The sequence below is a fragment of the Lepus europaeus genome, chromosome 14 (assembly GCF_033115175.1).
Source record: "Lepus europaeus isolate LE1 chromosome 14, mLepTim1.pri, whole genome shotgun sequence".
Classification (NCBI taxonomy): Eukaryota; Metazoa; Chordata; class Mammalia; order Lagomorpha; family Leporidae; genus Lepus; species Lepus europaeus.
In genome coordinates this window covers 21,851,595-21,877,060 of record NC_084840.1, presented here as the reverse complement: position 1 = coordinate 21,877,060, position 25,466 = coordinate 21,851,595, and the positions used below count along the sequence as shown (strand labels likewise).

At 52.7% G+C, this 25,466-nt stretch overlaps 1 protein-coding gene across 5 annotated transcripts; it reads right to left on the bottom strand.

Moving 5' to 3' along the window:
- Positions 1–301: 301 nt before the first annotated feature.
- PFKFB2 (6-phosphofructo-2-kinase/fructose-2,6-biphosphatase 2) lies at positions 302–25,108 on the bottom strand. 5 transcript variants are annotated; one of them, XM_062210255.1, is made up of 15 exons: positions 24,641–24,728; positions 23,308–23,455; positions 17,808–17,933; positions 16,842–16,938; positions 16,411–16,477; positions 16,204–16,278; positions 15,867–15,923; positions 14,878–15,002; positions 13,348–13,555; positions 12,733–12,879; positions 11,485–11,589; positions 10,663–10,792; positions 9,942–10,004; positions 9,608–9,672; positions 302–2,212 (listed from the first exon to the last, which is right to left on the bottom strand). In XM_062210255.1, exons 2-15 carry the CDS (start codon positions 23,384–23,386, stop codon positions 2,189–2,191), a joined length of 1,368 nt encoding a protein of 455 aa, XP_062066239.1. In that variant the 5' UTR covers positions 23,387–23,455; positions 24,641–24,728; the 3' UTR covers positions 302–2,188. The 5 variants fall into 5 exon arrangements, with proteins under 5 accessions (XP_062066239.1, XP_062066238.1, XP_062066237.1 ...); XM_062210254.1 differs by lacking the exons at positions 302–2,212; positions 24,641–24,728 and adding exons at positions 2,224–8,995; positions 24,789–25,108 and having other exon boundaries at positions 23,308–23,406; XM_062210253.1 differs by lacking the exons at positions 302–2,212; positions 24,641–24,728 and adding exons at positions 2,224–8,995; positions 24,789–25,107.
- Between the last annotated feature and the right edge of the window lie 358 nt (positions 25,109–25,466).

The following is a 25,466-nucleotide window of genomic DNA, read 5'->3' as shown; positions in this document are numbered from 1 at the left end:
TCCCTAAATGGCTGCTGCGGCCTGGGCTGCAAGAGGCCAAGGCAAGGAGCCAGGAACTCCATCTGGGCCTTGCACGTGGGTGCAGGGATCCAAGCACTTGGGCCACCTTCAGCTGCTTTCCCAGGCACATCAGCTAGATCAGAGGTGGAGCCACCAGGGCTTGAATCAGTGCTCACATCAGGTACTGGCATCACAGGCAGCAGCTTAACCTGCTACATCACAGGGCCAGCACCATGTACCAAATGTGATCTTCTTTTCTGTGTGATTATAACGATTACATTTTTAATGAAAAATAGCCTTTATTGTATTCTGTTATTACAAAAACAATACATATGACTCACATATTTTAGCATTGATTTTATTTATCCAGGAGGTAAACTTTTCTGCAAATAAATGCATCTCCTGGCTTATAATAAAAATCCACGAGAAAAAAAGTATTCAAAAAACCCTACTGTGCCTTAACACAGTTATTACCCTTTTAGAGAAGACGATATCCATATTTTGGAAATTTAACTTAAGGTGATACCATGGACATCATTAGACATAAAAGTTCAGGCCACCTACATTTCTACCAAAAAACTGACAACATACATTACATTACATTCTGGTTAAATACATGCAAATGCTGATATGAGGACTTAAAAATGCCTTACACAGATAGAATAAATAATGAAAAATGTTTTTTTCTGATCATCAAAAGATAGCATAGACAGATGCAGAGGGAGACCTGCACCACAAGAAGCAAATCTGTACAGCACAGCGCGCTGCAAGCAGCCAGCTGAGAGTCACCGTGCAGAGCTGGGTGAGGAGCCCGTCGGAGGCAGCTTTGTGCGTGTGAAAGCAGCTCCCGGCTGCCGGCTGCTGAACTGCCTGCAGCCCAGCTCTCTGCCTCCGTGTCACCCACAGCACGGAAGACCCACGTGGGGAAAGCCGTGCTGCACGGCCTTACTTGCTACTTACTCTCTTGCCCAGTATGTGGGCATCGGAGTGAAAAGAAAAAAAAATTAAAGCTAAAAATGCATTATTCTTAAAAAAAAGGTTTTGCTTGCAAGATGTAATATCCTTCAGGGATTGCACACTCCATCCAGAGCCCTGACAGGAACACCATTCACAGACAGGTTTGTACATCGGACAGTCACTGGCCTGGGGAGCAGCGCGGCTCATCTGTAAGGGAAACCAAATGCCCAACGCTTGGAGGCCTTGGCTCTCCTCCTGCTCCTGTGAAGCTCCACGCAGGAGACGAGGTGCCCGTAACAGTGACAACTAGCCAAGACAGAAGCATCCTAAGACCACTGCCCTCAGAGGCACGGCTTTCTCAGAGACTGCGCCATGGTGACAGAACGTGCAGAGGCACGTGTCTCCATGCATCTGTGTGAAGTCAGAAACTCTCCCTAGCAGAGCTGATTGTGAAGGAGCTGTCTTTATTTCTTTGGGTGATGTCAACAGAGCCCTACTCTTCTCTCTGGTCTTCATCTCGTACAAGCCAGGAGAGCTGCATCAGGTAGGAAACACAGTAGCTACCAAAGAGAACTTAGATGGGTACCCACGTGAGGGATCTTGCTTCCAGAGTCCGCCCTGAAAACTTTGTGAATGAAAAGGGTGCTACTGACACTGCCTCCTCCATTGCTGCCGAAGACGGAACTTCTGACACCTCCATCCTCCTGCTGGGCGTCTCCTGTCCAGTGTGGCAGAAGGTGACTGCCAGGGCTCTAGCCTGCTCTCCCAGGATGGCCACAGAGGCCAGCTCTGTGCCTGGAAAAGCTTCCCTGGAGTTCCGTCCTCACTCTTGCAAACTGTATCTGAAGAGGTGCATTGTGCACTGTGGAGAGGCAGTCACAGGAAGGCGGTAAAATGCTTGAAAAGAACAAGATAGGCCGACGTGGCCAAACCCAGCAAGGAGATGATAAAAACTAAATGGTTCGGGCTGGCAGGTGTTTCGAGGCACAGGGAAGTTAAGTTTCAGTGTTAACTGATATTCCCGCTGGGCATGAGGGGAAGAAATACGGGTGACTGTTTTCTTGCGCCTTATTTTGGTGGCGCCAAAAGCTGAATCCCCACTGAGCTTCCTGTCCTAGTCTCTGTGGAGCTGACATCCCAGCTTTCCAGTAGATGCCCGTCCCTCGGAGAGGTCTGGCCTCAGCCTCCACATCAGGAGGAGAGCGATGTGGGGGACGCCACGGAGGGGGCTCTATACACAGCCATTCGCTGCTACCTATGGGTCAGAAGGAAGAGAAGCAGAGCCATTATGTCCCAGACAGCAGAAAAGTAGAGGAGCCCTCCCGCCTTTCCACTGCTCCCCCGTGCCGCTCACCCCCATATCCACACCCACGCATGGACGCTGGGGAGTCAGGTAAACTCAGCTTCTCTCCCTGAGAAGCTGACCTCGTCAGACCTGGACCACAAGCTACGTACCCAAGCTATGAAACCGAAGTAGCCAGGACCCCGGCAGTAAAAGGAGAATGTGTTGGCAACATCAGCCAAAGACCATGCCACAAGAGTGACACTGCAGCCTGGGGGCTACTTGGCCTCCGAGAGGGTCCCTACCGTGGCAGCTATCCCAGTCCTGCTCTGAAGTCAGGGATCAGAGCAGAGCAACTTCCTCCCATTCACTGAGACTTAACGTTCCACCTCGTGAGAAATTCTTCCCCTTAGAACAGTGCTCCCCAAGTGCTGAATGTACATAGGAACCACTTCGTGATCCTGTTAGGAGGAAGATTCGGGCTCAGCGGGTCTGCAACGGAGCCTGTGATTCTGCTTTTCTCTTGAGTTCCTGGGCCACGTTAGGATTCCAAGGACTAAGGCCTGAGAATGGTGAAAGAACCCCACCTGCACATTCGCCCATCCCAGAAGACGTTAAACACTGCTCTGCACCATTGACTACAAGCCCTTTACAAAACAACAGGCAAGCTGTATTTTAGAAGCAACAGCCCAATAAATTTTCAAAGTTCTCCAGTGTTTTTCTTTGTACTAGATAACATGAATTACATGTCACTAATGGGACTTAGAGTACAGTGTGGTCAAATGTAGTTTGTAATTCTTATAGAGGTGCCAATAGGTACACACAAGTACACCATGTTTTCTTCCATGATGTCCTTCCCATCTCCCCCAGAAGGTGGTGGAAGTGAGCCATGCCTATGCCATGGACTCAATCACACTGAAGTGGGTTTGCCCAAGTCTCACTGTGCAACAAGAGGCAAAGTTTTAGGGGGAAGGGGGGACAGTAGGGAACAGAACCCAAAACACAAAACAAAAAACCCAGGAGCCTTCTGAAATGTTCAAGTTATTCAACAATTTTATTTACCCAGTCTACACACATACGCAAACACGCACACACACACACACACACACAAAGCACATTTCAAATACAGTTGTACACGCCTCTGGTGAATTTTCTTATCAGTGTCACCAATTAAATCAGAACACCACTACAGATTTACATTCTGACTTTCAACAGAGCAGTGCCTAGGGAACCACAACAGAACTGTTCCTGGCTTCCCAGTGCAGCCCATTCCCATCCAACCCAGTGGGCCTCAGCCCTCCCTCACTCCCACCTCCCTCCAAAGGGCACTGCTTGTGATCAGTCCTTTGCTTTTGCCACAGTAAAATCATCACCATATCAGAATGAGTTAATTGTCTGACTTCAATATCAAACAAAATATATACAACAAATCAAATACAATCACATTGAAAGTAAGTAGATATTGGACACCGATATCCAGTAAAAGGCTGACTGGAAAGAACACATGTACCCACCCATTTCTTCATCACAAAATCTCCTCTGTATTTCTATTTATTAGATTAGGAATAAAAGCCAAGTTCACGCAGACTAAAAACAGCACCACTACCCAGTGGAACGCGACACTCCTCAACAGAGTCAGTTGCGGGCATAGAAGGTTCAGAAACAGAGGGTGACACAAAGCCCTGCCCTGAAGGGCACTGGGTGAGCTGACTTCAAGTACATGTCACAACTTCAGGCTCTGAACACACGTTCCCTTGGATGAGTTCACAAAATACCATCCCAGTGATACTCAACCATCATCTTTTACAAAATGATGAGAAGTTGGCTGCTAATGGACAAGAAATGTCTATTAAGACCAGAGTGTAGAATTTCCCTAGAAAGAGAAAGCAGGGCCTGTTGAATTCTGTTCTTCATAGACAGGCGCTGTAGACCGAGAATTACGACACGTGTGCACACCACCAAGCTACAGTCAGAAAGCAGGTGCACTGCTGTGAGTCTGTCAGCCAGCACACAACCCCTAGAGTCCATCAGAGAGGATGCAGAGACCCTGGGGACTGGGAGTCTAGAGTAAATTCTTGGGCACACGTCTAAGGTTTGTGCCATGGCCAAGAGAAGCCAAAGAGCCCGCCAATGCTGCAAATGGACTCAATTGTTACATATTTTTAAATTTCTGCTTAAAAATTTTTATTTATTTATTTGAAAGTTGGGGAGGGGTTGTAGAGATCTTCCATCCACTGGTTCACTCCTCAAATGCCTGAAACAGCCTGGGTTGGGCCAGACCACTGCCAGAAGCCAGAAGTTCCCTCCATCCAAGTATCCCGCATGGGTGGCAGGAACCCAGGTACTTGGGCCATGATTCTCTGCTTCCCAGGCACACTAGCAGGGAGCCGGATCAGAAGTATGGAGCAGCTGGGACTTGAACCAGGCACTACAGTATGGGGTGCAGGCATCCCAAGGAGGGCAACCCTCTGTGAACACCTACTCTTGCTATACATTTTAAAATAAAAGTATTTCTTGGCCGGCACCATGGCTCAATAAGCTATTCCTCCACCTGCGGCGCCAGCACCCCAGGTTCTAGTCCTGGTCGGGGCGCTGGATTCTGTCCCTGTTGCTCCTCTTCCAGTCCAGCTCTCTGCTGTGGCCCGGGAAGGCAGTGGAGGATGGCCCAAGTGCTTGGGCCCTGCACCCCATGGGAGACCAGGAGAAGCACCTGGCTCCTGGCTTCAGATCAGCGCGGTGTGCCGGCCACAGCGCACCAGCTGCAGCGGCCATTGGGGGGTGAACCAACAGAAAAGGAAGACCTTTCTCTCTGTCTCTGTCTCTCACTATCCACTCTGCCTGTCAAAAAAATAAAAATAAATAAAAGTATTTCCAAATACAAGCAAGCCAAAATGCACAGTAGGAAAGCTGTGTAAATCTATCCAATTTTTTGACAATACAACACAGCTTTTGGACTTGGCAAAGATAGTAGAACATGCCTAAGATCCCCTCACCCACATACACTTCTCACAGTTACTAAGTGTGCTTCCCTTGTCCTCGGGCTAAGCACCGCTGTTTCCTGATCACTCAGAATCCTGCTCACAGGAAAACCACAAGGTGGCTTTATCCCCAAACAGCTGTGCCAAATGTTCCCTCCAAACCTCACTGCCTCTGAACATCAAGCGTGGCTTGCAAGGGTTTGGCCCTGCTCTCACATGAGACAGACATCCAGGCGGGGAGCACAAAGACAGGCCATCCTTAATGCTCAGTTCTTGGGAAACAGACAAAAAAAAAAAAAAAAAAAAAAAGCCAGAGACAATGATATGGGGCATGGGGCAGATCATGCCTAGCACAATGCATGTTTTTAAAAGATCTTTCTTCTATTTTTTCAACTACCCCTTTATCAAAACAACAGATAACAGAGACAAAAAGTAAGTGCTAAATTCCAACTGGAAGATGAGGAGGCCGGAATGGGAAGTGGCTGCTCTCAAATCTGCCAGGGATTTCTTCAATCAGCTCTGAGAGCAAGAGAACACACACACACACACACATAACATCATGATTTCCTTTCCCTATTTTACATCAGTAGATTAAATGCTGAAGTCTCCACCGGCTTCCTATTCAACAGAACTCAGCGCATCAGCAAAGGGCAGTGTGGGGCCCAACCTTTCCCTGTTGAACTTGGGGTTGAGACAGCACAGCAAGGTGCACACACCATGAGTACACATTCAAGAAAGCAGGGGAGAGGCTGGGAGAGCACAGACGGGAAGCAGGCTGTCTCTAAAGCTTGGAGTCAGCGCTCAAGCCCACTCTATATTTTCCTGATGAACTTCTCTGAAGGTTCTTAGCACTAAAACCTGAAAGACGCTGAAACCCTTGCGGGTTGTCAAATTCCAATTGCTCGTGTCCTATCTGAGGGCAGTAAGACCACCTCAGCTCCTGCGGGGGGAAACAGACCAGCAAGGGGGCTGGGGAGAGTGGAAAAACAATCAGCAGGCTGAGAGCCAGAGTGAACGTTCCCTGGACCTGTCTCCAGTGCCGGGGTTTTAACAGGCTAACAGTGTGCTACTTCACCACAAGCCCCCTCTCCTGATTCATGGTGAGTGCAGCCCAAATCCAGGGTCTTGAGATCACCGAGTTCCATAGTTCCATCTTCTCACTCAGTACTCTCACCTCGCAGCACAAGCAAAGGCTGAATTGGGCCATTCGGGCCACAGATGCCACTACCCAAGCCCAGCAGACCAGGCGACTGCGTGCACTGACCTCCCAGACCCCACTGCAGAACACCCCTCTCCAGACCCCCGTCTCCCAGCAGCCCCAGGACAAGAGAAAATCGAGGAAGAGCAATCTGCTCTCCACTGCCGCATCACTCTACACTCGGAGCTCTCTTCGGCAAGTGCTCACTGGTTATACAAGTCCTGCTTCCCAGGAGAAGGCCCCGTTCTACTACTTCCGTGTGTCCTTCCCCCACCAGCTCAAAGCCCCAAAAGCAAAGATACTAAACAAACCCACCCCCCTAAAGCTGCCAAAACCAACGCCACTAAAGACAATGTGTGACGGCAGGTGACTCTGTCTCGGACACAACTTCAGGAAGAATCTAGCCCCCCTGACTGTGGACACTGGCTGCAGGATTCTACTGGACACGTAAGAGCAAAGGGCTCAAGGTCAGCAGTCAGCTCCCAGTGCTGCCGATTTTTATCACTGGTGCCTCTCTCCAAGGTGCTTAAAACCCTCAGCTTTCAACCAAAGACATTTATTTAATCTAGTGATTTCTTTTAATTACCCTGCAAAGTAAAGTGTCAGAGATGGGACAAGAGCCTGGAACAAGCCTTTAATAAAAAGGGTTGTTTGACGCAGCCTGCCTTCGAGGGGGTGACTTCATTTCAAACTGTCAAGTGCTCAAACATCTAACTGCACAGAACTGTCCTTTCAGAACCAGGAGGCAATTCAGAACTTGCAGGCTGACACTTTGCCCGAGTGTTTTCCCACCCAAGTTGACAGGGTGGAGCGCTGAACCTTGGGAATGAATCAGAATAATCAGGGAAGCTATTAAACACCACATGTCCAGGCTCCAACCTAGATGCAATGAGCCACTACTGAGCCTGACCCAGGTGGACCCAGACATGTTGTCCCAAAGTTCTAAAGAGCTCTCTAAAGAACACTCCTGGGTGAGAACCAAGACGAGTCTTCTATTACCAAACACGACCGTCCTCGGAAAATTGCTGACTTCTTCTAAAAGACAAATTCATAACTTTGCAGTGAGGAGCCACCCATCTTTTTAAAAAAAATCTCATGAGAATTCTAGACTTGCCTCTCGGCAAAATATACATATCCACATTCATGCATTTTGTCTACTACACTGGGACCGAGAGAAAGCCATTACTGGCCACCAAGGGGCTATGGATTTAAATATTTCCTGTCTAACCCTACAAAGAAAATGACAGAAGTGAATAAATAAAACAGTAAAGAGTCAGACTCCAGTGTGCCAAGGACTCCTCTAGACATTAAGATGAGATAGATTCTCCTTATGAACAAGAATACTCTAAATGAGAGATTAAACGCTGATCAAGCTTTTTCCATATTTGGGGGGAAAAAAGGTTGCTCCTGGAGGGGCGGGGGGAAGAAGCAGCTTTTTCTTTAAGTTAAGGAGGCTGTGCTGAAAATTATAGGAAATGGGGCCCTTCAGACCTCGGCACAACTCAAGAAGAGCAGGACACAGGCTTGGCATGGAACCTGCTGTGATTGGCAAAGAACCTGAGCACCACAGGCGAGGAGAGGAGTGCTCCAGGAAGCGCTGTGCGAGAGCTGGAGACCGCCCTGCTGGCCCAGCCCACCCTGCAGTAACAGACGATCTACTCTGGGCTCTTCAAGCTAGAACACACACCAAGATGTCGTCCACGTCCCCGGAGCCAGCTCCTCTCACAGCATCAGAAACAGGATCACTTCTTAGGAGAGGAGGCCAGAACTCTCACCCTATGTGTACTTGCAAGCGCCAGAGCATTCTCTGGGTGTGCAGCCTGGGCTGACCCTTACAGGACCTGGCTGGAGAGGAAGGGAGAAGGCAAAGGAGAGTCTCCCCGAGTCCTGATCCCTTCAGGCCCATGGGAGAAGGCAGCGTCGGGGCCTAGCCTTCTCCTTCACCAACCACCCCTTTTCCCAGACAATAACACTGGACAAGCCACGGGTGAGCTGGACGAGGAGAACAACCAAGCGAAGACTATGAAGGAAACACACATTCAAGAGACAAAGGCGAAGGATAAATGGGCTTTCGTGTCTCCCTGCACTTACCTGCCCCTGTCACAGCACCAGGACGGTGGGGAGTTGGACACGGGAAAGGAGCAGGTGTAGGGGCGTGCTTGGCCCCGGAGAGTGTATCCTGTTCCTCCTCCTCCAGACCACCCCAGCTGAGCGCCTGTCCTGAAAGACCCAACCTGCCAAGCTGCCCCTGGGCGAGGCCGCCGACGGAAGCTGGTCCACAACACAGACCCAGGATCTGTGTTCAGATTAATGGTGAAGTGGCAGGGCGCAGGTGATTAGTGACAGGGGCAGGAGGCCAGGGCGGAGGGACACACACGGTTACACCACCGGAATGCGGACTTGGGTCTTCGGCTGGTCGGCCCCTTCTTGCACGTCCAGGGCACGAAGAGGGCTGAGGGGCTTGAGGGGCCGGCTCCCAACACTGTAATTTCTTGGACGCCTGATTGTATTCGAACTGGACAGAGGCGTAAAGCTGTTCCTTCTCATCCTTACAGGGGTTTGGTTCTTGGGGAAGTTGTTCTGATTGGAAATGGAGGGACACCACACAGATGAAAGCCAAACCAAAAGCTCACTTGCACAGGCTAAACACTGCCTGCAGCCACACAGCTTCCTCCACTCCTGCTGCTCCACATGCAGGGACTCAGCCTGATCCCCAGCCCCTGGGAGCTAAAAGGGTTGCAGGGGGAAAAGCTCCTTGAGCCTCACATCCCAAAGCATGGAGAGTGGCTCCAAGGAAGGGGCTTATTTAAGATAACGCAGATTCCCAGGGACGGAGCTAGGATCAGACCTAAACCTCATGACCCGACCTCATTGGCTCCTGTGGACCCTGCTTTCTAAAGGGAAACCTGGGGGTGGGGGTAGGGGCGGGGAAGGGGCGATGTTTGCATTTTATTTCAGCCAAACATTTTTCATATTTAATTGACCTCCTTAGGAGCCAGATTTCAAGGTTGATTCATGAAAGAGAGATAATTTTAAAACATGTAATCTCAACATCTTTTCCTTTGGGAAGTCAGCAGACCATCTAGGCCGTGAGATCTGCATGTTTTCCTTTTGTACGGTCTCTTGGTACCAAAGGTTCAAAGACGCAAGGGAACGGGAATGTGGCAAGTGCATCCATGGGAAAATACTTACAGTGGGCTTGTCCCGGTGAGTGTTCACGGCCTCCACGCTGAGCTGAATTGTTTCTACTTTGCACCCTGACAAAACAGAGCAAAGAGAAGCAGCCTTCAGGCAAAAACGCTCTATGGAAAACTCCCTGGTTTCAGTCCGGGAAAGCACACCATAAAGGTATGCGTGCATTCCCAAATACAGGCACCCATCCACCCCTTCAAAGATGGAGGGCGCTGAGGGAACTTCCCTGACGTGCACGGTGACGACGCTGAACTTCTGGGCCACCTTCAGAGAAAACTCAAGCATCCTGACCTCCGCCAGTCCCCACCTCGTGCCAGCCCCACGCCCTAGTTACCGTAGGCCACGGGAGTGAGTTTGAAGATGGTATGGAGAGGGCACTTCAAGTACGGCAGTTCATCTGAAAGCAGAGAGACCAGGTGAGGGGTCTCCTACACTGCAGAGTGAGGTCAAGGTAACAGATGGGGTCTGCAGCGTGTGTGAGCTTTCTTCACCCTGACTGCCACCTGCAGTGGCACACGTGCTCCCTGGTCCCCAGACGCTCAGCAAGACCACGGAAGCTACCCAAACTCCTGAGGAAATCGGGCCATTTTAGATCCTTCCAGGTAGACGCAACAGGAGTAAGTGCCGCAGCCAGGGCCCCGCGGAAGGGGAGACTTTGGCCCTCGGGCAGGCTAAGGCCGCCTGCAGGCTTCCCAGCGGTTCAGGTGGATCTGGCAGGAAAGCAGCACTTCCTCACGGCTCTGACCCAGATGCCAGTGCCCCAACCCAAGGAATAGAGATGCTTCCAAGAGACCACCCTCCCACGGCCTCAGGGCCAAGCTGCGAACGTTCAGCTCGACACAGGCCTTTCAGACAGAAGGGGCCAACGAGCAGCGCAGTGGCAGCACCCCGCCGGTCCCCTGGGGGTTTGGTGGCAGCAGAGCGAATTCAAGTAGGCAACCCAATAGCTGCTGCCTGGAGAATGAACTCTAATTAGAGTGGAAGAAAGAGACAGAGTCGCAGTAAGCCCGGCCCCTCTCTCTGCCTGTGCCCCAGCCCCTCCCCTCAGCGGGTACCTGCGCCCTTGTCCAGGAAGTAGGCCAGGAGGCAGCGCATGACAGCCTGGTGGGAGATGACCAGGACGTTGCCCTGCCGTTCCAGTTCCATGATGACAGGCTCGAGCCGCTGCACCAGGTCCTGGTAGGACTGTGGGGGAAGCGGGCAGGTTGGGAGGAGGCCAGGCCCAGCTGGCAGGACCCATGGTCGAGAGGCCACTTCTTCCTCCCGGAGGCTCAGTGACTGTGTCGCCCGCTAACTGCCCCCGCCCTGCTGCCTTTTCAGAACACTCAGGACTTGTAAGAGCAATGCTGACACTGGGAAAACCAAGGTCAAGGAGAAGTCTGCATCCAGCCGGTGGGGGCGGCAGGCGCTTACTTTTCCTTCCCACAGGAAGGAAGGAACGAGAGGAACAGGCAGAGTCTAGGACAAGAGGCTGCTAGCAGTTTCCTGGCCCCCATCATCCTGTTTCATGCACTCCTGCCTTGCACATCCCTGCAGTGGGAAACCCCTTGACCAGGAAGCAAACTGACCACCAGAGACAACAGGAAATGATTCATAACCCCATATCCCATGTGCACTTGGTGACCCTTCCTGCTTGGAGGGAGGTAGAAATGAAGAGGCAGAATGAAAATAAGTAAAAAGGATTCTACAACATACTCAACCCAGGGGATACCTTGTCACCCTCTGCCCTGGAGATCTTAGTATGACCCAAAGGTCGGAGGATAAATGAGCCCCGATCCTCCTTTCTAATCACCACCCAATCATTCGATCCTTCTCCCAAACGAGGGCCAAGCCCCAGCGCAGGGCTGGGCAGCCACGCCACGCAAGGGCAGTCTCACCTCGCCTCCTGGGTACCGGTACAGATACTTATCTTGATCTCGAAGTGCAAACTCTTCCGGGTACCGCTTCTCAATCTCTGCGTAGGTCATTTCCTCGCACACGCCCTGCAAAGAGCCATGGGGTAGGGGTCGACTGACCCGCTCTCGCCCCACGCCAGACTAGGAACATAGGAGGGACGATCACGAGTTTCAGACTGTGTGCCAGGCCCCGCGCTGGGTCCTTCCATGCTTTGCAGCTGACTGTGACCAGGATGGCACGGTGTCTGGGATCACGGGGTGAGGGCCCCTGCAGAAAGCAGGCAGCTCCTCTAGCTTAACGTCCCCCTTCTCCTAGCACTGGGGAGGACAAGAAAAGTCAACAAGAGGAACAGAAGGAGGTAGCACGGAAGGAGGGAAACTGAAGGCACTGAACACCTTGCTGAAGAATAAAGAGGCAGAGAGGAAGGAGAGAAATAGAAATGTCTCAGGCCAGCGCCGTGGCTCAACAGGCTAATCCTCCGCCTAGTGGCGCCAGCACACCGGGTTCTAGTCCCGGTCGGGGTGCTGGATTCTGTCCCGGTTGCCCCCCTTCCAGGCCAGCTCTCTGCTATGGCCCGGGAGTGCAGAGGAGGATGGCCCAAGTGCTTGGGCCCTGCAGCCCATGGGAGACCAGGAGAAGCACCTGGCTCCTGCCTTTGGATCAGCACGCTGCGCCGGCTGCAGCGTGCTGGCCGTGGCGGCCATTGGAGGGTGAATCAATGGCAAAAGGAAGACCTTTCTCTCTGTCTCTCTCTCTCGCTGTCCACTCTGCCTGTCAAAATTAAAAAAAAAAAAAGAAAAAGAAAAATAGAGATGTCTCCTATTACAAGAAAATTTTGAGGAAAGAATTCACCAGAAGAGCTGAGAAAAATACCTAAGCAACAATTAAAGAACTGGGTAGTTAACTATTCCTTTCTCCCAGGAGGAAAACATATCAAGGAACAAAATAGGCCTGTTCAGCCTCACTCCCCCTAGATGCCAGAGCAATGAGGTCAAACGCTGGCCTGGGTCCCACTGTTGGCACAGGTGCTGAGCAGGCGGGAAGCTCTGATTGGAGGGCCAAGTCCACCTCCTTTCCAACCCCTCAACTGGCCACAGATCCAGATTCTGCAGTCTTGATGTGCGGTTCTAGTTTTCTAGAGAGATCTGCCCACAGAGTGACTTCTGAGGGTCCCTGTCTCAATAGGTGATTCTTACTGGCTCCCCTGGCCTTCAGAGCATCCTACTCACAGCATCAATCTCATTCAGGATCTTCCACTGCTCATAGGTCACCCCGAGAGACTCAGCGGTCTGGATGGTCCTCTTCAACTGGCTTGTCCACACTTTCAGATCTGCTATCTCCTGTTCCTTCAGAAAATTCCTCAGAGCCTGAGCAAACTGGGGTTTGAAAATAAAAATTATGAAAAGAAAGAAAATACACACACACACACACACACCACCACTACCACCACCCCCCACCACCACCACCACCACACACACACAACTGCTAACTTGGCCTGTAATGTGCAGTGTGGGGAGCCATGGGCCAAATCTGTAAGGTGCAACATAGTTAATATAAACCCAAGAAGAAATGGACCTCAGCAGGAACACCTTGTACTGTGCTGAGAACACAAGTCCTGCTGAATAAGTAATGGTTGAATGATCACAGCAGAACTGGTTCCAAGTCACCCACACTTCAATACAGACCTAGAGGCAGTGAGCAAGGAAGCATCTTTGGCACTTGCCTGACTGCCTGGAACTACAGCGTAAGCCCAGACGGGACTTAAGAAGGGGATGAAATAGATGACCTCTGCCATGCCCTTCCAGCTCTAAGCCTAGGAAATCCAACGCTGGCCAACTACTCACCTGCTTTCCCCGCGCCGAGAGGCCGGAGTCACCCCCGATCTTGCCCACGAGATTGAATTCACTCTCCCCATGCCGGCAAAGGTAGATGGTGCGGGGCTGGACGTGGATGTTCATGAGGTAGTAGACTATCTTGCTCTGGATGTAATCCTGCACTCTGTTGACCAAAAATCGCTGGCCCACATTTATCACCTTGATGAAAGAGAGGTCTCTGGAACAGGATAGAGGAAAAAGAAAATTCCCAGGCCATGCAAATCTGAGTAAGAACAGGAGGAGACCAAGCTCTCAGCAGATCTTCCTCCTCTCCTGTGTCCTCCCCACACTTCCAGAACCGAGTGGCAAGAGACAGTGGAAGATGAAGCACACTTCCCTGTGCTCTTGGTCAGTCTGTACCCTTTCCTCTATGTCTGCACTGTACCACACAAGTAGATAAACACAGTAAACAGAACTCAGCTTCCACTCAGGAGCTAGACGAGATGTCCTGAAGATTGCGCTAAGACCAAAACTTGGTGAGAAGACAGGCTCCACCTGAAGTTGGTAAAACCTGGCTAGAACACGGCACCAACAACCCGGGGAGAGAGGGAGGCTGCGGAGCCATACAGAGACAGCCACACACTCCTTCCATCCGCCTAATCGAGCCTCTCTCAAAGGCACTCCAGGAACTGTTTGCTTTGCAGCCATCGTGGGATTTCCCTCATTATAAAAATAGTAAGTACTTATTCCAAAAAAGAATTCAGGAAACAAACAAACAAAAAATAAGCTAGAATGATGCAAGTCACCCACCACCCTATGACCAGAGATAACATCTATGAAGACACACTGTCATACGTAACATCCTTCTAGGCTGTCTCTCTGTGTGAGACTTTGGGCAACTGAAGAATGTACTGTGCTATCATATCCAAGGTAGCAGTTTTCAACCTTTGTACTAAGGGCACACCTCCAAACACTGGCATTCAGGGCAACCCACTTGAAGCAGCTAAAGGCCGACCAAGTTCACCCGGCCCACAGGGATCTAACAGCGTGCCAAGTGCATCTGTCTCGGAGATGGCTTGGCTGCAGGCCCACACCTGTTGACTAGAGCCAGTGACTGCCCTGAACGTCCGCACTTTCAAAAGTGCTTCCAAGTGCACCATCTTTGTTCAACATGGACTTGACATTTGCTATGGCTCTTGTACCTCCCAATACAGTGTATCTCATCTGAATTCCATACCACACTGTCAACAGACACGTCCATTGGAATGACAGGCAGCATCTATGAGAATTCCTCTGAGTCAGGCATGTTCCCAAGAGCTTTACGTGTAAGACAGATTAGATGATAGATAGGTAGAACATGTGCATAGAAAGAAATATGTAATACGTGGGGTTCAAGTGTAAGATGCAACCTGCATAAAAGCAACACGTCCACACCCAGTTTCTCTGGGATGATGTAAACACTAATAGTCTGGACTAGCAATTAAGGGACAGAGTGAGGAAGGCACTGCTCCCGGAGGAGACTCTGCCTCAGGCCCTTCAAATCATGACCCTAACCCTTACTTGTCATAGTTGTCTGGATCCAGGGGTCGGTAGGTGACTTTGTAGCACTCAATTCTCTTCAGGAAGTCCTCCATCACATTCTCCCTGTTCCTCTCGGGATAGTCGGGGCTCGACACCTTTACCTCCTGAAAGCACAGGAACAGCACGAGCCCTGTCACAGAGCTGCGCGCGCAGCTCTGCCACACGCGGCTCTGCTGCAGGAGAAGTCCGACGCCCAGGAAAGCGGCCCTTCTCTGCGGCGCTGGCACTCCCCGCCGCTGGGAAGCCCGCCCCCATCCTGTGACCCTGGCAAGCGAGAAGGGAAAGACAACTGGGGAGTCATGTGCCTGCCCTTGGCTGAAGGACACGGGCAGTCACGCAGCTGAAGCCGCCCCATCCATCCCTCTACGGACTCTCCTGAAGGTAGAAGGGCTCCAATTGTTCCCCACCGTTGCTCAGAATAGGGCGTGTAATCCAATGCCTGCCTTGGGACCAGGTGCCTTCGCCTCCGATCACCCCAAGTTCCCACAGTGCTGGGACAGCACCTCCAAGAGAACAGCCACAGATGTCCACCTCGTGGCAGGACCCACTGAAGGGGCCCACGGAATGCAGTGACCCCAGAGGGCGTGAAGAAGACAATGCATAGCACACTGACCAGACTACTGGACACCTGCTGGGCAGGTGGCTTACTGTGAGATGGCCCCAAGAGATAGTAAAGAATATGATCTATCCCAACACCCAAGTCAGAGCACTCAAAGGATATCCAGGACACAGAGCCAGGACACCTACAGTCTAGGCCTCACTGTCCACTCAACAGCTAATTCTTACCTGACTCTCAAAGCTCCCATCTCATCTCCCAAGGGAAGAGGGAAGCACTCACAGTGCTCTGACAGACAGAACAGAACTCTCTGGTGTCAACCGTGTCAGTTTCTCTCGTTCACTACCCAGAGACACAAACCAGACAAGACACAAAAGATGAAGAGGAGGCAGTATACAGGGCTGTCACTCACCATGATATTGGCAGCGATAACATCAGGATCATCACACACAGATTCCACAAAGAACACCTGGCCATGGAGAGAAGGAAGTGATGAGGGAGTCAGAAATGTGCCAGGCTACTAATTAAGAGCGCATGCTCACCTATCCCACCCAGCCATTTCGTCTCCCGTAATTTTGCTCTTGAGAAAGGACCTAAAAGAAAACGCTCAAGGACTGGAGGTATGCCCCAAGAGAAGGGCTCAGGAATCCAGCCCTGTCCCCACCCACCAGGTCAAACTGATGCATGTCCCCGTCCTACTCCCCACCTCCACTCTACCCTTTCTCCTCCAGCACGGAGTCAGAGCTTACCTTGAAGGAATTCTGCTGTGCAAAGTTCAAAATCAAATCCCTCCTTTCCCGGGTGGTATTGGTGGCATCAAACACCTGGGAATAAGCAAACAAGGTAACTGAGTGGGGCCTGAGAAACGGAGCCCCACCAGGGAAGACCCAGGGTGGGACTGAGTAGGCAGGCTGCAGACAGGGGGAGCCCACGGAGAAGAGGCGGCTCGGGCTTACCGCAATCTGCCCGTTCTCCTCGGTGAGGTACGCCTTAACATCTTCCAGTGCCACCAGAGCACACTGTCTGTCGAGAGCAGAGGAGATCAGCAAGAAGAGCTACGCTCAGCGCAGCCACTGACACAAGCACGTGGGTTACTGCAGGAGCCACATCCCTTGCTACCCAGGTCCCCGGTGGTCACAATTTTTCTCTCTAGAGCTCTCACCCTTGCCACTGAGGATTCCACCACACCCAGCATCTTCCTCCTTCCCCTGCCCAGTGCACACACCTTATCCCTCTTTAGGCCTGGCCTACAAGCCTTACTCCACCTCCCCAAGCCCAAGGTGAGCTGCCCACCAGACACCCTCCACTTCAAGTGCTCACAAGGAACAAAGCCCTGTCACATCCAGGCACACGCTGGCCCTGAGGTCAGGCGTTCACAAAGACTCACTTGCGGATCTTCATGGCCTCCTCGTTGTCATGCCGAAAGAAGTCGTAGGACTTGTAGGACTTGACCGCTTTGCGCCGGTACACCCCCAGGTTAAACACTGCAGAGACACCCAGATCCTTCAGAAGCAAAACAACCTGCTGGCGCCACCCAAGGGGACTTCTTGGCCTAATGTGGCCAAGGCGATGAGAAAACCACCACAGTGTACTGGGAACAATCCCAGATTAAGAGGTCAAAAGAGTGGGTTCAGGTCCTGACTTAGCAGACTTTGGACAAGTCTTAAGCTGTCTAGGTTTCAAGTTCCTCATCCACTCTATTTCTGTTTCACAGGGGAACCACTAGGGTAAAATAAGATGAAGTACATGGGAAGGCTTTGAAAATATAAAGCTCTATATTCATTAATTCTTTTTTTTATTTTTAAAGATTTACTTTATCTATTTGAAAGGCAGAGTTACAGAGAGAGAGAAAGAGAGAGATACTCCATCTGCTGGCTCACTTCCCAAATGGCCACAATGGCTGGGACTGAGCCAGGCCAAAGCCAGGAGCCAAGAGCTTCTTCCTGGTCCCCGACATGGGTGCAGGAGTCCAAGCACCTGGGCCATCCTCCACTCCATCCCAGGCATACTAGCAGGGAGCTGGATTGCAACTGGAGCAACCAGGACTCAAACTGGTACCTATATGTGATGCTGGCACTATAGGCAGTGGCCTAACCTGCTACACCCCAATGCTGGCCCTGTCTCATTAATTCTTAATATTTATTTCTAACAGCAGCATTCCCTCAAAATAAAGTCATTCTCCCCAGGCCAGGAGAGAGAAGTCTCAAAATAGTGACTAAATCCAGTGAATCAGGAAGTGCCCACTCTTTTGGCTGGGAGCACCCCACAACCTTGATGCCAGGGAGACAAGTCTCCTAGAGGCCGTGGGGATGGAGAACTCATCATTGCCTTTCCCAGGAAAACTTACACCTACCTTTGGTGGGCACCCCAATCCAGTTGAGGTAGCGTGTTAGTTTCTTGGAAACATAGGTCTTCCCCCGGGCTGGCAAACCAATCATCACAATGAGAGTTGGGGAGTTGGTCATGTAGGAGGCCCAGGCTAAAAGGAAACAAAACAAGGCGGAACTCAATGACCAGGGGCCTAGTAAGCCTTATGAAATGGGCTAGGGACTTCATGTTCATGTCTCGTTTAATCTCATAAACTTGCAGGGAAAAGCTCCAGGAAGAATGGAAAGCAAACGGACATCTTGGGCAGACTCTTTGGAAATAGAATTACAGGCCATGCAGATTCCTAGAAAGTATCCAACTAAGCCATGTCTTTTCCACATGTTTGAAGTCTTCAAGGAGGCACCCAAGGTGGAAAGGGGGGTGGGAGTGGCAAGGGTAAGAAAGTAACGAGGATCCCCTCCTTACCAGGAGAACACCTAGTCACAGGACAGGGACACAGCTGCGAAGGAAGGGCTGGCGCCTAGAGATTACGTGCAGAACTGAGCTGGCTCCTACAGCAGGTGCAACAGCGTCCATCTTGGGAATCTCGCCCATCCCTTCAGTGCCTCAGGTGAGGCCTGGCTTGGCCTTGAGCTGTCACGGCCTTGAGCTCCAGCTTCAGCCAGACTTTCTACAGCATAGTTAGAGTCTGGGGGCAAAGCCTACTGGATACAGGTTCCGAATAGACCCTGGGAAGTCTCTGGTAGAGACAGCCCACAGGGGCATCAGGGCCAAGTGGCCCATAAGAAAAGACGACGGAGAAGCAGGACGTCACTGGTCCGCCCTTGCTCAGTAAGCTAACTTATGTCCGCAAGCTCACTTAGAGAGGCTCATCTCTCTGGGCAAGATGCACCGAGGTCAGGCGACGTTCCAGAGGACACGCAGAGAGTCAAGGGCAGAGTTGGTGCTGGAGTTCAGACTTTGGGCTTCACGCACAGCTTTTCTCCAGAAAAAGCAGCCCCTCCTCAGCTTACTCACAGGCCCGGCTCCTCCTGCCCATCAGGACACAGGGCAAGGGACAGAAAGGACCCCACTCTGCTGCCAGCCCCTTTCCTGGGGCCAAGACCCAACCTGAGGTCATCGGGAAGGGCTCAGGCTCTGCCCCTCTGATAAGTGAGGCCCGGCACAGGGATGGGAACGGAGAGCAAGACCTCACCGTCCACATCCCAGCACCGCTTTCTAGAAGGTGCCCTGCGGGCTGCCGCTGCTTGTCTACACTGGGACAAGCCGACCCTGGAGGACTAAGAGACAACTGGGTAGAAGGGAGGTGCTCAGATGTGAAATTAACCCTTCATCTTTGGAGGGAGAACTGTAAAAAGGTCTCAGTGGAGAAGTAGAAAGGAGAGTTTCCGAGGGGTGTTGGGCAAGAAGTACTGCACAGCCAGGGTGGCCCCGGCGGTGAGGGACAGGTGGACTTCAAGATGCAGGGCCAGAGGACGTGGCTTTTAGGCTTCTACTCACTGAGCCCCTCCAGGGTAGGTAATGGAGCAACGTAAGTAATGTTCCTCTGTCTAAAATCGTTACTCAGAGGTAAGCAAACACCACCGTGCGGCATCAGCGGTATTGACCCCTGGCTGCTGGCCGCGCTGCAGGGGATCCACTGCGCGCGTTTGCGGAGCAGAGTCCCCCTGAGCCTTCGCTTTCTCCAGCTCAGTGCACACGCTCTCCGTTCCCCCAGGGTTTGCCTCATTACCTGCGCTTCATGGCCTGCTCTGTCTACACCTTCCAGCCCATTAGGTGCTCCCCACAAAGGCCCCGCCGCCCTCCCTAAAGCTGAAAATGAACTGATACTTGGGAGCTGCCCTGAAGGCAACCAGGGAGCCAGATGCTCTGTGTTTGCCACCGGGGAGGAGAGAGCTAAGAACAATGTAAAACCCTGACCCCTGGGGACTGCGCCAACGCCCGCCGCCCGCCGCCTCTGCCCAGAGCACACCACACACCGGCTGCCACCAGGGCTTCTGGTTTTCTAAAGCACAAAACAAAACCCCACTTCCTATCTGAAACCGCCACACTGGCAAGAATAGGAACATGCCGTCCTGCCCGTTACAACACAAAACCACCTTGCAGTCTCCCTGCCACCACCACCACCAGCTTAATGTGTACGGAGGACGCTTGGTGCTGACCGATCTCCGAGACTGTGGAACACATTATGCAAAGCAGCTTCAGTCCCCAAATCCTCTTGTAGCGTCTTTTCATAAAGTTCAACTCACATCTCAACCTGAAATCTATGTTCCCTTATCAGACATGCTCACATGGAATGACAGCCTCGTAACTGCCCCCCAAAAACAGAACACCTCAAGCCCCCAGCAGTTGGGCTTTGCCCACAGTAGCAAGTCAAGGTCAGGGCCCTGCCCAAACTCCTGGTCTCCTAATTGCTGGTCCCAGCGGCTGACTCTCGTGCCTCACATCAGCTCTGCACAGAGGGACTCTCTGGGAAGCACAGCTTTGCTGTCTTCCTTATTCCCGAGAGCGGCTCCAGGACAGCAATGGCTCCCAGCCTTCTCTCGGTATTCATTCTAAACAGATCCAACATTTTGCAACATGCGTCCATAAAGCATGCTTCATGACTGACACTTTTATTTATCAAGAATCAGAACAACTGTTAAGTATCTCCTGCTGTTTGCCTGTGGGCATGAAATACCCAAGTTCATATGACTGCAGCCAAACACTAAGTGGACACTTCAGTTACCCGGTGCGGCTACGGTTGAGAAGTCCCGTTTCCTCCAGGTAACCTGAAATACTGCAACACTGGTCAGCACTTCCCACATCTACCTTTCCTCCTGCCATGTCTGTAGGAACAGCTGCTGGCACAAACACGCAAAGGTGTATGTGTACAAGGACGTTCACTGCAACAGTCTGTGATGATGAAAACCTGGAAACAATTCGGTGGGAAACTGACACACCCATCCACGCAGAATGAAGAAACCTGGATTCCCCAACATGAAGCAGTAAGTTTTTCACAAAAGGAAATGGCAGATCGGATAGGGACAGGAGGAACCTGTGTTCATTCACAGGATGCCCAGAACCCGACGTCTGCAAGCATCAGGCTTAGCAGGCAAAGGAGAGGTCGTAAGAGGTTGTTTTTACTTTTCACCTCCTTTTTTCCCTCTTTCTGAATTGTTCATGGATGTGTGCTGCTTTGTATTTAGGGAAACGTGCCTGTAAATAACCTGCCTGCCTCGGATCTACTCAAAATAAATAAAAAGAACAAACAGCACGCAGACACTCCCTGCTCCTGCTTTCAGAGGCCTCTGCGCGGCTCAAAGGCACCTCCCCCCCAACTCCCGGAGCAGCTGATGGCCCAGGAATGCTCCTGCAGAGCTCTTGGCTCCCCGGGCCCATTCCTCAGCCCTGAAGTCCTGCAGCCCAGGCACTCCCCAGAGTCAGTTAGCCAGCGCAGGTGTAACCAAGCAGCAAAGGGACCCCAGCCAAGCTGCGCAGGAGCAGCTGCTGGGGCGAACGCCACGCAGCCAGGGAGCCTGTTCCAAGGCCCATTCTCTGTATAACACAATGAGGTAAAGCTGGATTTTCCAACACAAAAAAAGCCTGCAACAAAGCAAATTAAAAAAAAAATAAAAGGAAATGGCAGAACAGAATATACACACGTCACTAAGACAGACCTGAACTAGACATCTAAAGAACCACATTTACATGTCTCTGTACACGTAAAAGAGCACATGTTCTCCTCGCTGGATTCTTCTGTATTTTCTACCAGAGTCTCACAGCCCAGACACGAGATAAGACCGGGGCAAATGAACGAGGGTAGCTTTGGGACAAGCGTAGAACAAGCCATCTGGAGAAAGAGGTGGGGTTTGGGAAGGAGAAATTAGAGTCCGGAGCAGAAATCAGAGTCTCGAAGACAGAAAAGAGCCTGAGATTAGGGCGTCCGTGACTGATGGAAACCCCAAGACAGGAAACTCCAGGAGAGCCAGGCAGGCGGGCGGGGAGCAGAGGACGGACCCCAGGGTCAGAATCCCCACAGTGACAGAGTCTGCCCGTGCTCTGCCCTCCAACTTCCCGCCCTCTTTTGGGTCCAGCGTCCCAGTAACACGAGATTCCCCTCTGCTGGGGTGCAAGCCTGGTCCCCAAACCTGGGTTAGGATATTGTCAAACAAGAGGGGAAAACATTCTCTACTGAAAAAATAAGTCTTCACTGGGTGCTTTAAACACTGAACTCCCAGCACGGCGATTGAGCATCTACATAGAATGTTTCAACCATAAATACAAGATGAAGAAAGCCACCTGTGACAGAGACCACACACCAGCTGTGTGGCCAGCACCTCCATAAGGGGTCCCTACACTGTCTAACCCAGCCCTCGGGTCACTCCTAGGGCAGACGCCATCGGCATCCTCACTTGTAAGAGGGAGCAGAGGGAGGCACAGGGAGGCGGGGCCACGTGCTGCCAGGAGCAGGTAAAACCGTCACTCAAACCCAGTCTTGTTGCCGAAGCCTCCGGCAATCCGGGTTCTCACTCATGGGGCACTTTGCCCTTGGTGCCTGGTGACAATGCAGAGGTGGCCAACCCCAGGATCACAGCCAGAGCAGCTGTTACTGTCCAGTAGGTCTCATGGGCAGCGGTAAAGAGAAATCAGCACCATTAATCATGAAACTGACAGACGCATGACATCAAGGTGGAGGAGCTCGGACCATGAAAGGATCCCCGGCTCCTGCTGGCCAGCTGTTTGCACTCGCTGATACAGACAACCCCTGAAGTGAGAGGAGCCCACCGACAGGTCTCCACAGGCAAGGTGCCAGCGGGGAGCAGATGCAACAGCTTCTCCCAGACATCTGGGGACCGGCTTTCCCAGATTTGGGGAAGCTACGGAACCTGCGATGATGCCTGGAAATGCAGGTGTGTGGGGACAGGGAGTGGTGCTTCTCCCTCTGCAAGCCCTCCTGCTCCAGCTGACTTTTAAAAAATTAGCTTGGACGTGCTCCTGAGAAACCAGTCCCCAGAGGAAGGAACTCGCAGGGAGAAGAAGTTTGCAAAGTACAAAGCCTAAACCTGGGAGAAAGTAAGGCGCTTAGATGCGGTACGAAGTCACAGTCAGGGCCCGTTCCCCTGAGCCTAGGAATGCCGCAAGGCAACACTGACCCGCACCTGAAATTTCTACAGTGAGCGGGGCACTCCCAGACTTGGCCCAACAGAGAAAGGGGAACCGCTAACAGCACCAGCCCCATCTAACTTCTGTGCCTGGTCAATCTGCCTTACTTACCGTGTGCACAATGCTTGCCCCAACTTGGAAGATCAAATGAGTGTACAGGTCACGCAGGACGTACAGATTCCTGGGCTGCCCCAGCCTTCTTGCCCCAAAATCAAACATTTCACTGAAACTACTTGCTTCAGACAGGAAACCGTCCCCTTGGAGATGGCACTTTAAATCCCCAAGTCATGGAATGATTTTCCAACCCTACCAAGAAGCAAAGTTGCATTCCCAAGATAACATCCCGGCAGTCGGCCACCCTTCTCTGTCCCAGAACTCACAACATTTCTTGTCCGCCATGCGAAGACTGGTGGTTCGGTTGCTGCTGTGTTCCGAGGGAGACCCGAAGTGCCCAGACATGGTGGCTCTCCGGCAGGCGTCTGGAAGGAGGGGCAGGAAGACGGTCTTCAAAACAGTGCAGAGGGTCAGCTGGGTTGCAGGAAAGAACCCTGGGTCAAGAGTCAAGGCCAGCTCTCTCTCCCACAGAGAGGAGCTGCCCGTCCTTGGGGAACCACCAGCCTCCTCGGTCCCGTTTTCTCACTTACACAGAGGGTGGTGCTAGAACCCTACTGTATTGCTGACTTGGGAGTCTACCCTCATAGACACTTTTCTCTCTTTCAATCCTAAGTAGAGCGGATGTTGCTACCATTATTACTTCTGTCCCATTTTACAGATCGAAAAATCGACGTTGCTCGATTTAAGTGGCTTGTCCAAGTTTCTTTGTGACTTCAGACTGCAGTTTTCAGGATCTAGGGGCGGGAAGGCTGGGAACAGATCGCTACCAAGAAGGCATTCTCAGCGCTGGCTCTGTGGCACAGCGGGTTAGGCCACAGGCTGGGACGCTCACATCCCAGAGAGCAGTGCTGGCTTCCGTTTCTCTTCGACTTCTGATTCCACTGCCTGTTAATGTGCATCCCGGCAGGCAGCAGGTGATGGCTTAAGCCCCTGCCGCCCACACAGGAGACCCAGACGGCCGGCTGGCCCAGCCCTGGCTGTTGCTGGCATTTGGGTAGTGAACCAGCAGATGGAAGCTCTCTCTCTCTCTGCCTCGCAAGTAGATGAAAATAAACATTTTTAAACAGAAAGTAACTTCAATCCAAAGGTAGATTCAGTACTTTCAAAAACTGAGAAGAGTGGGAAAATTTCAAACACGTTCCCTGGGCAGAAGCTGCCCCTGGACGGCCCTACACGTCGTCTCTCCTCTGAGCTCTCATCCTCACGCCCGGCCCTGCAGCCTCTCCCCGCTTATCCGCTAGGATTCTAAGGGAGGAACACAGGAGGCAAGGGTGGTAAGTGACTTCCCCAAGGTCACCTGCAGAATAAGGGGGAAATCCTGGGGTAGGAAAGCCCAGAGCTCGCTCCCTAACCCAGCCTACACGGGGCCCGCGAGGGCAGACGGTCCCACCCGCTCAGGGGCCACGCATTATTCCTCCACGACCACACAAATCGTCCAAGCCGAGCCGCAGGTGCGGCTCCCAGGCCCCGGCCGCCCGCACGCCGGGGACAGCCCGGAGGCCCGGCATTAACGCCCGGCCCGGCCCCTCATCCGGGTGCGTGCAGCCCCCCGCGGCCCGCCCGCCCAGCCCCTCCCAGGCGCCGGCAGCGCCGGCTCACCCCGCGATCTCTCCGGACACCCCTGCCGGCTGCGGCCCCGGCGCTGCCCCGTAACTCGGGAGACTGGAGCCGTGGCTGGGGGCCGGGCCCCGAGTCCCCGGCGGGTCACGTGCCCGCTGGCTCCGCCCACCCGCGCGTCGGTCCTCACCTGGGGAGAACCTCCGACCAACCGGGCGCCGGCGGACGCGGGGGGCGAGGCTCCAGGCGGAAGCGCGGACCCTGGCCCCGAGGAAGGGTGAGACCAGCTCCCGAGTCTCCCGGCTCCCGGGCGGGCTGCATCGTTGCTAGGTAACGAACAGGGCTGGGGGCGGGGCCCACTGAAAGCCTGACTGTGCTGTAAAAACTCTCGCGAGACTGAACCGCGCTAGCCGGCGTCCGGAGAGGTTAACGCTTTCATCCCTGAGCCCCAGGCGGACCGCGTGGGCGGCAAAGCTGAGAGGCGCCGGGAGTCGGCGTCCACCGTGCTCTTGCGGATCACGCCCCGAGTGTCCGCGTGCCGCTCCCGTGGGTCGGACCGTGCACCCTAACCAGGGACCCGGGGCTTCCCCCACCGTCCCGCCCCCGCGGCCGCAGCTGTGACGGTCGTGCGGCAGGCCCGAGGCGCTCGGCGGCACCGGCGGGGGCCGGGGTGGGCAAGGAGTTTGCAGCGAGCAGGGGCTCCTCGTGGCCACTCGGAGGCGGCGGCGCCGGCGGTGAGTCTGCACGCCCAGGGGCTGCCCTCGTCCCGCTGCCCCGGCTGGCCCGGTGAGGCTGGAGGCCGTAGACCCTGCAGCTCTGGGTCCGGGTGCAAATGCACTTCTTGGACAAGCGCTCCATCGCGGGGCGT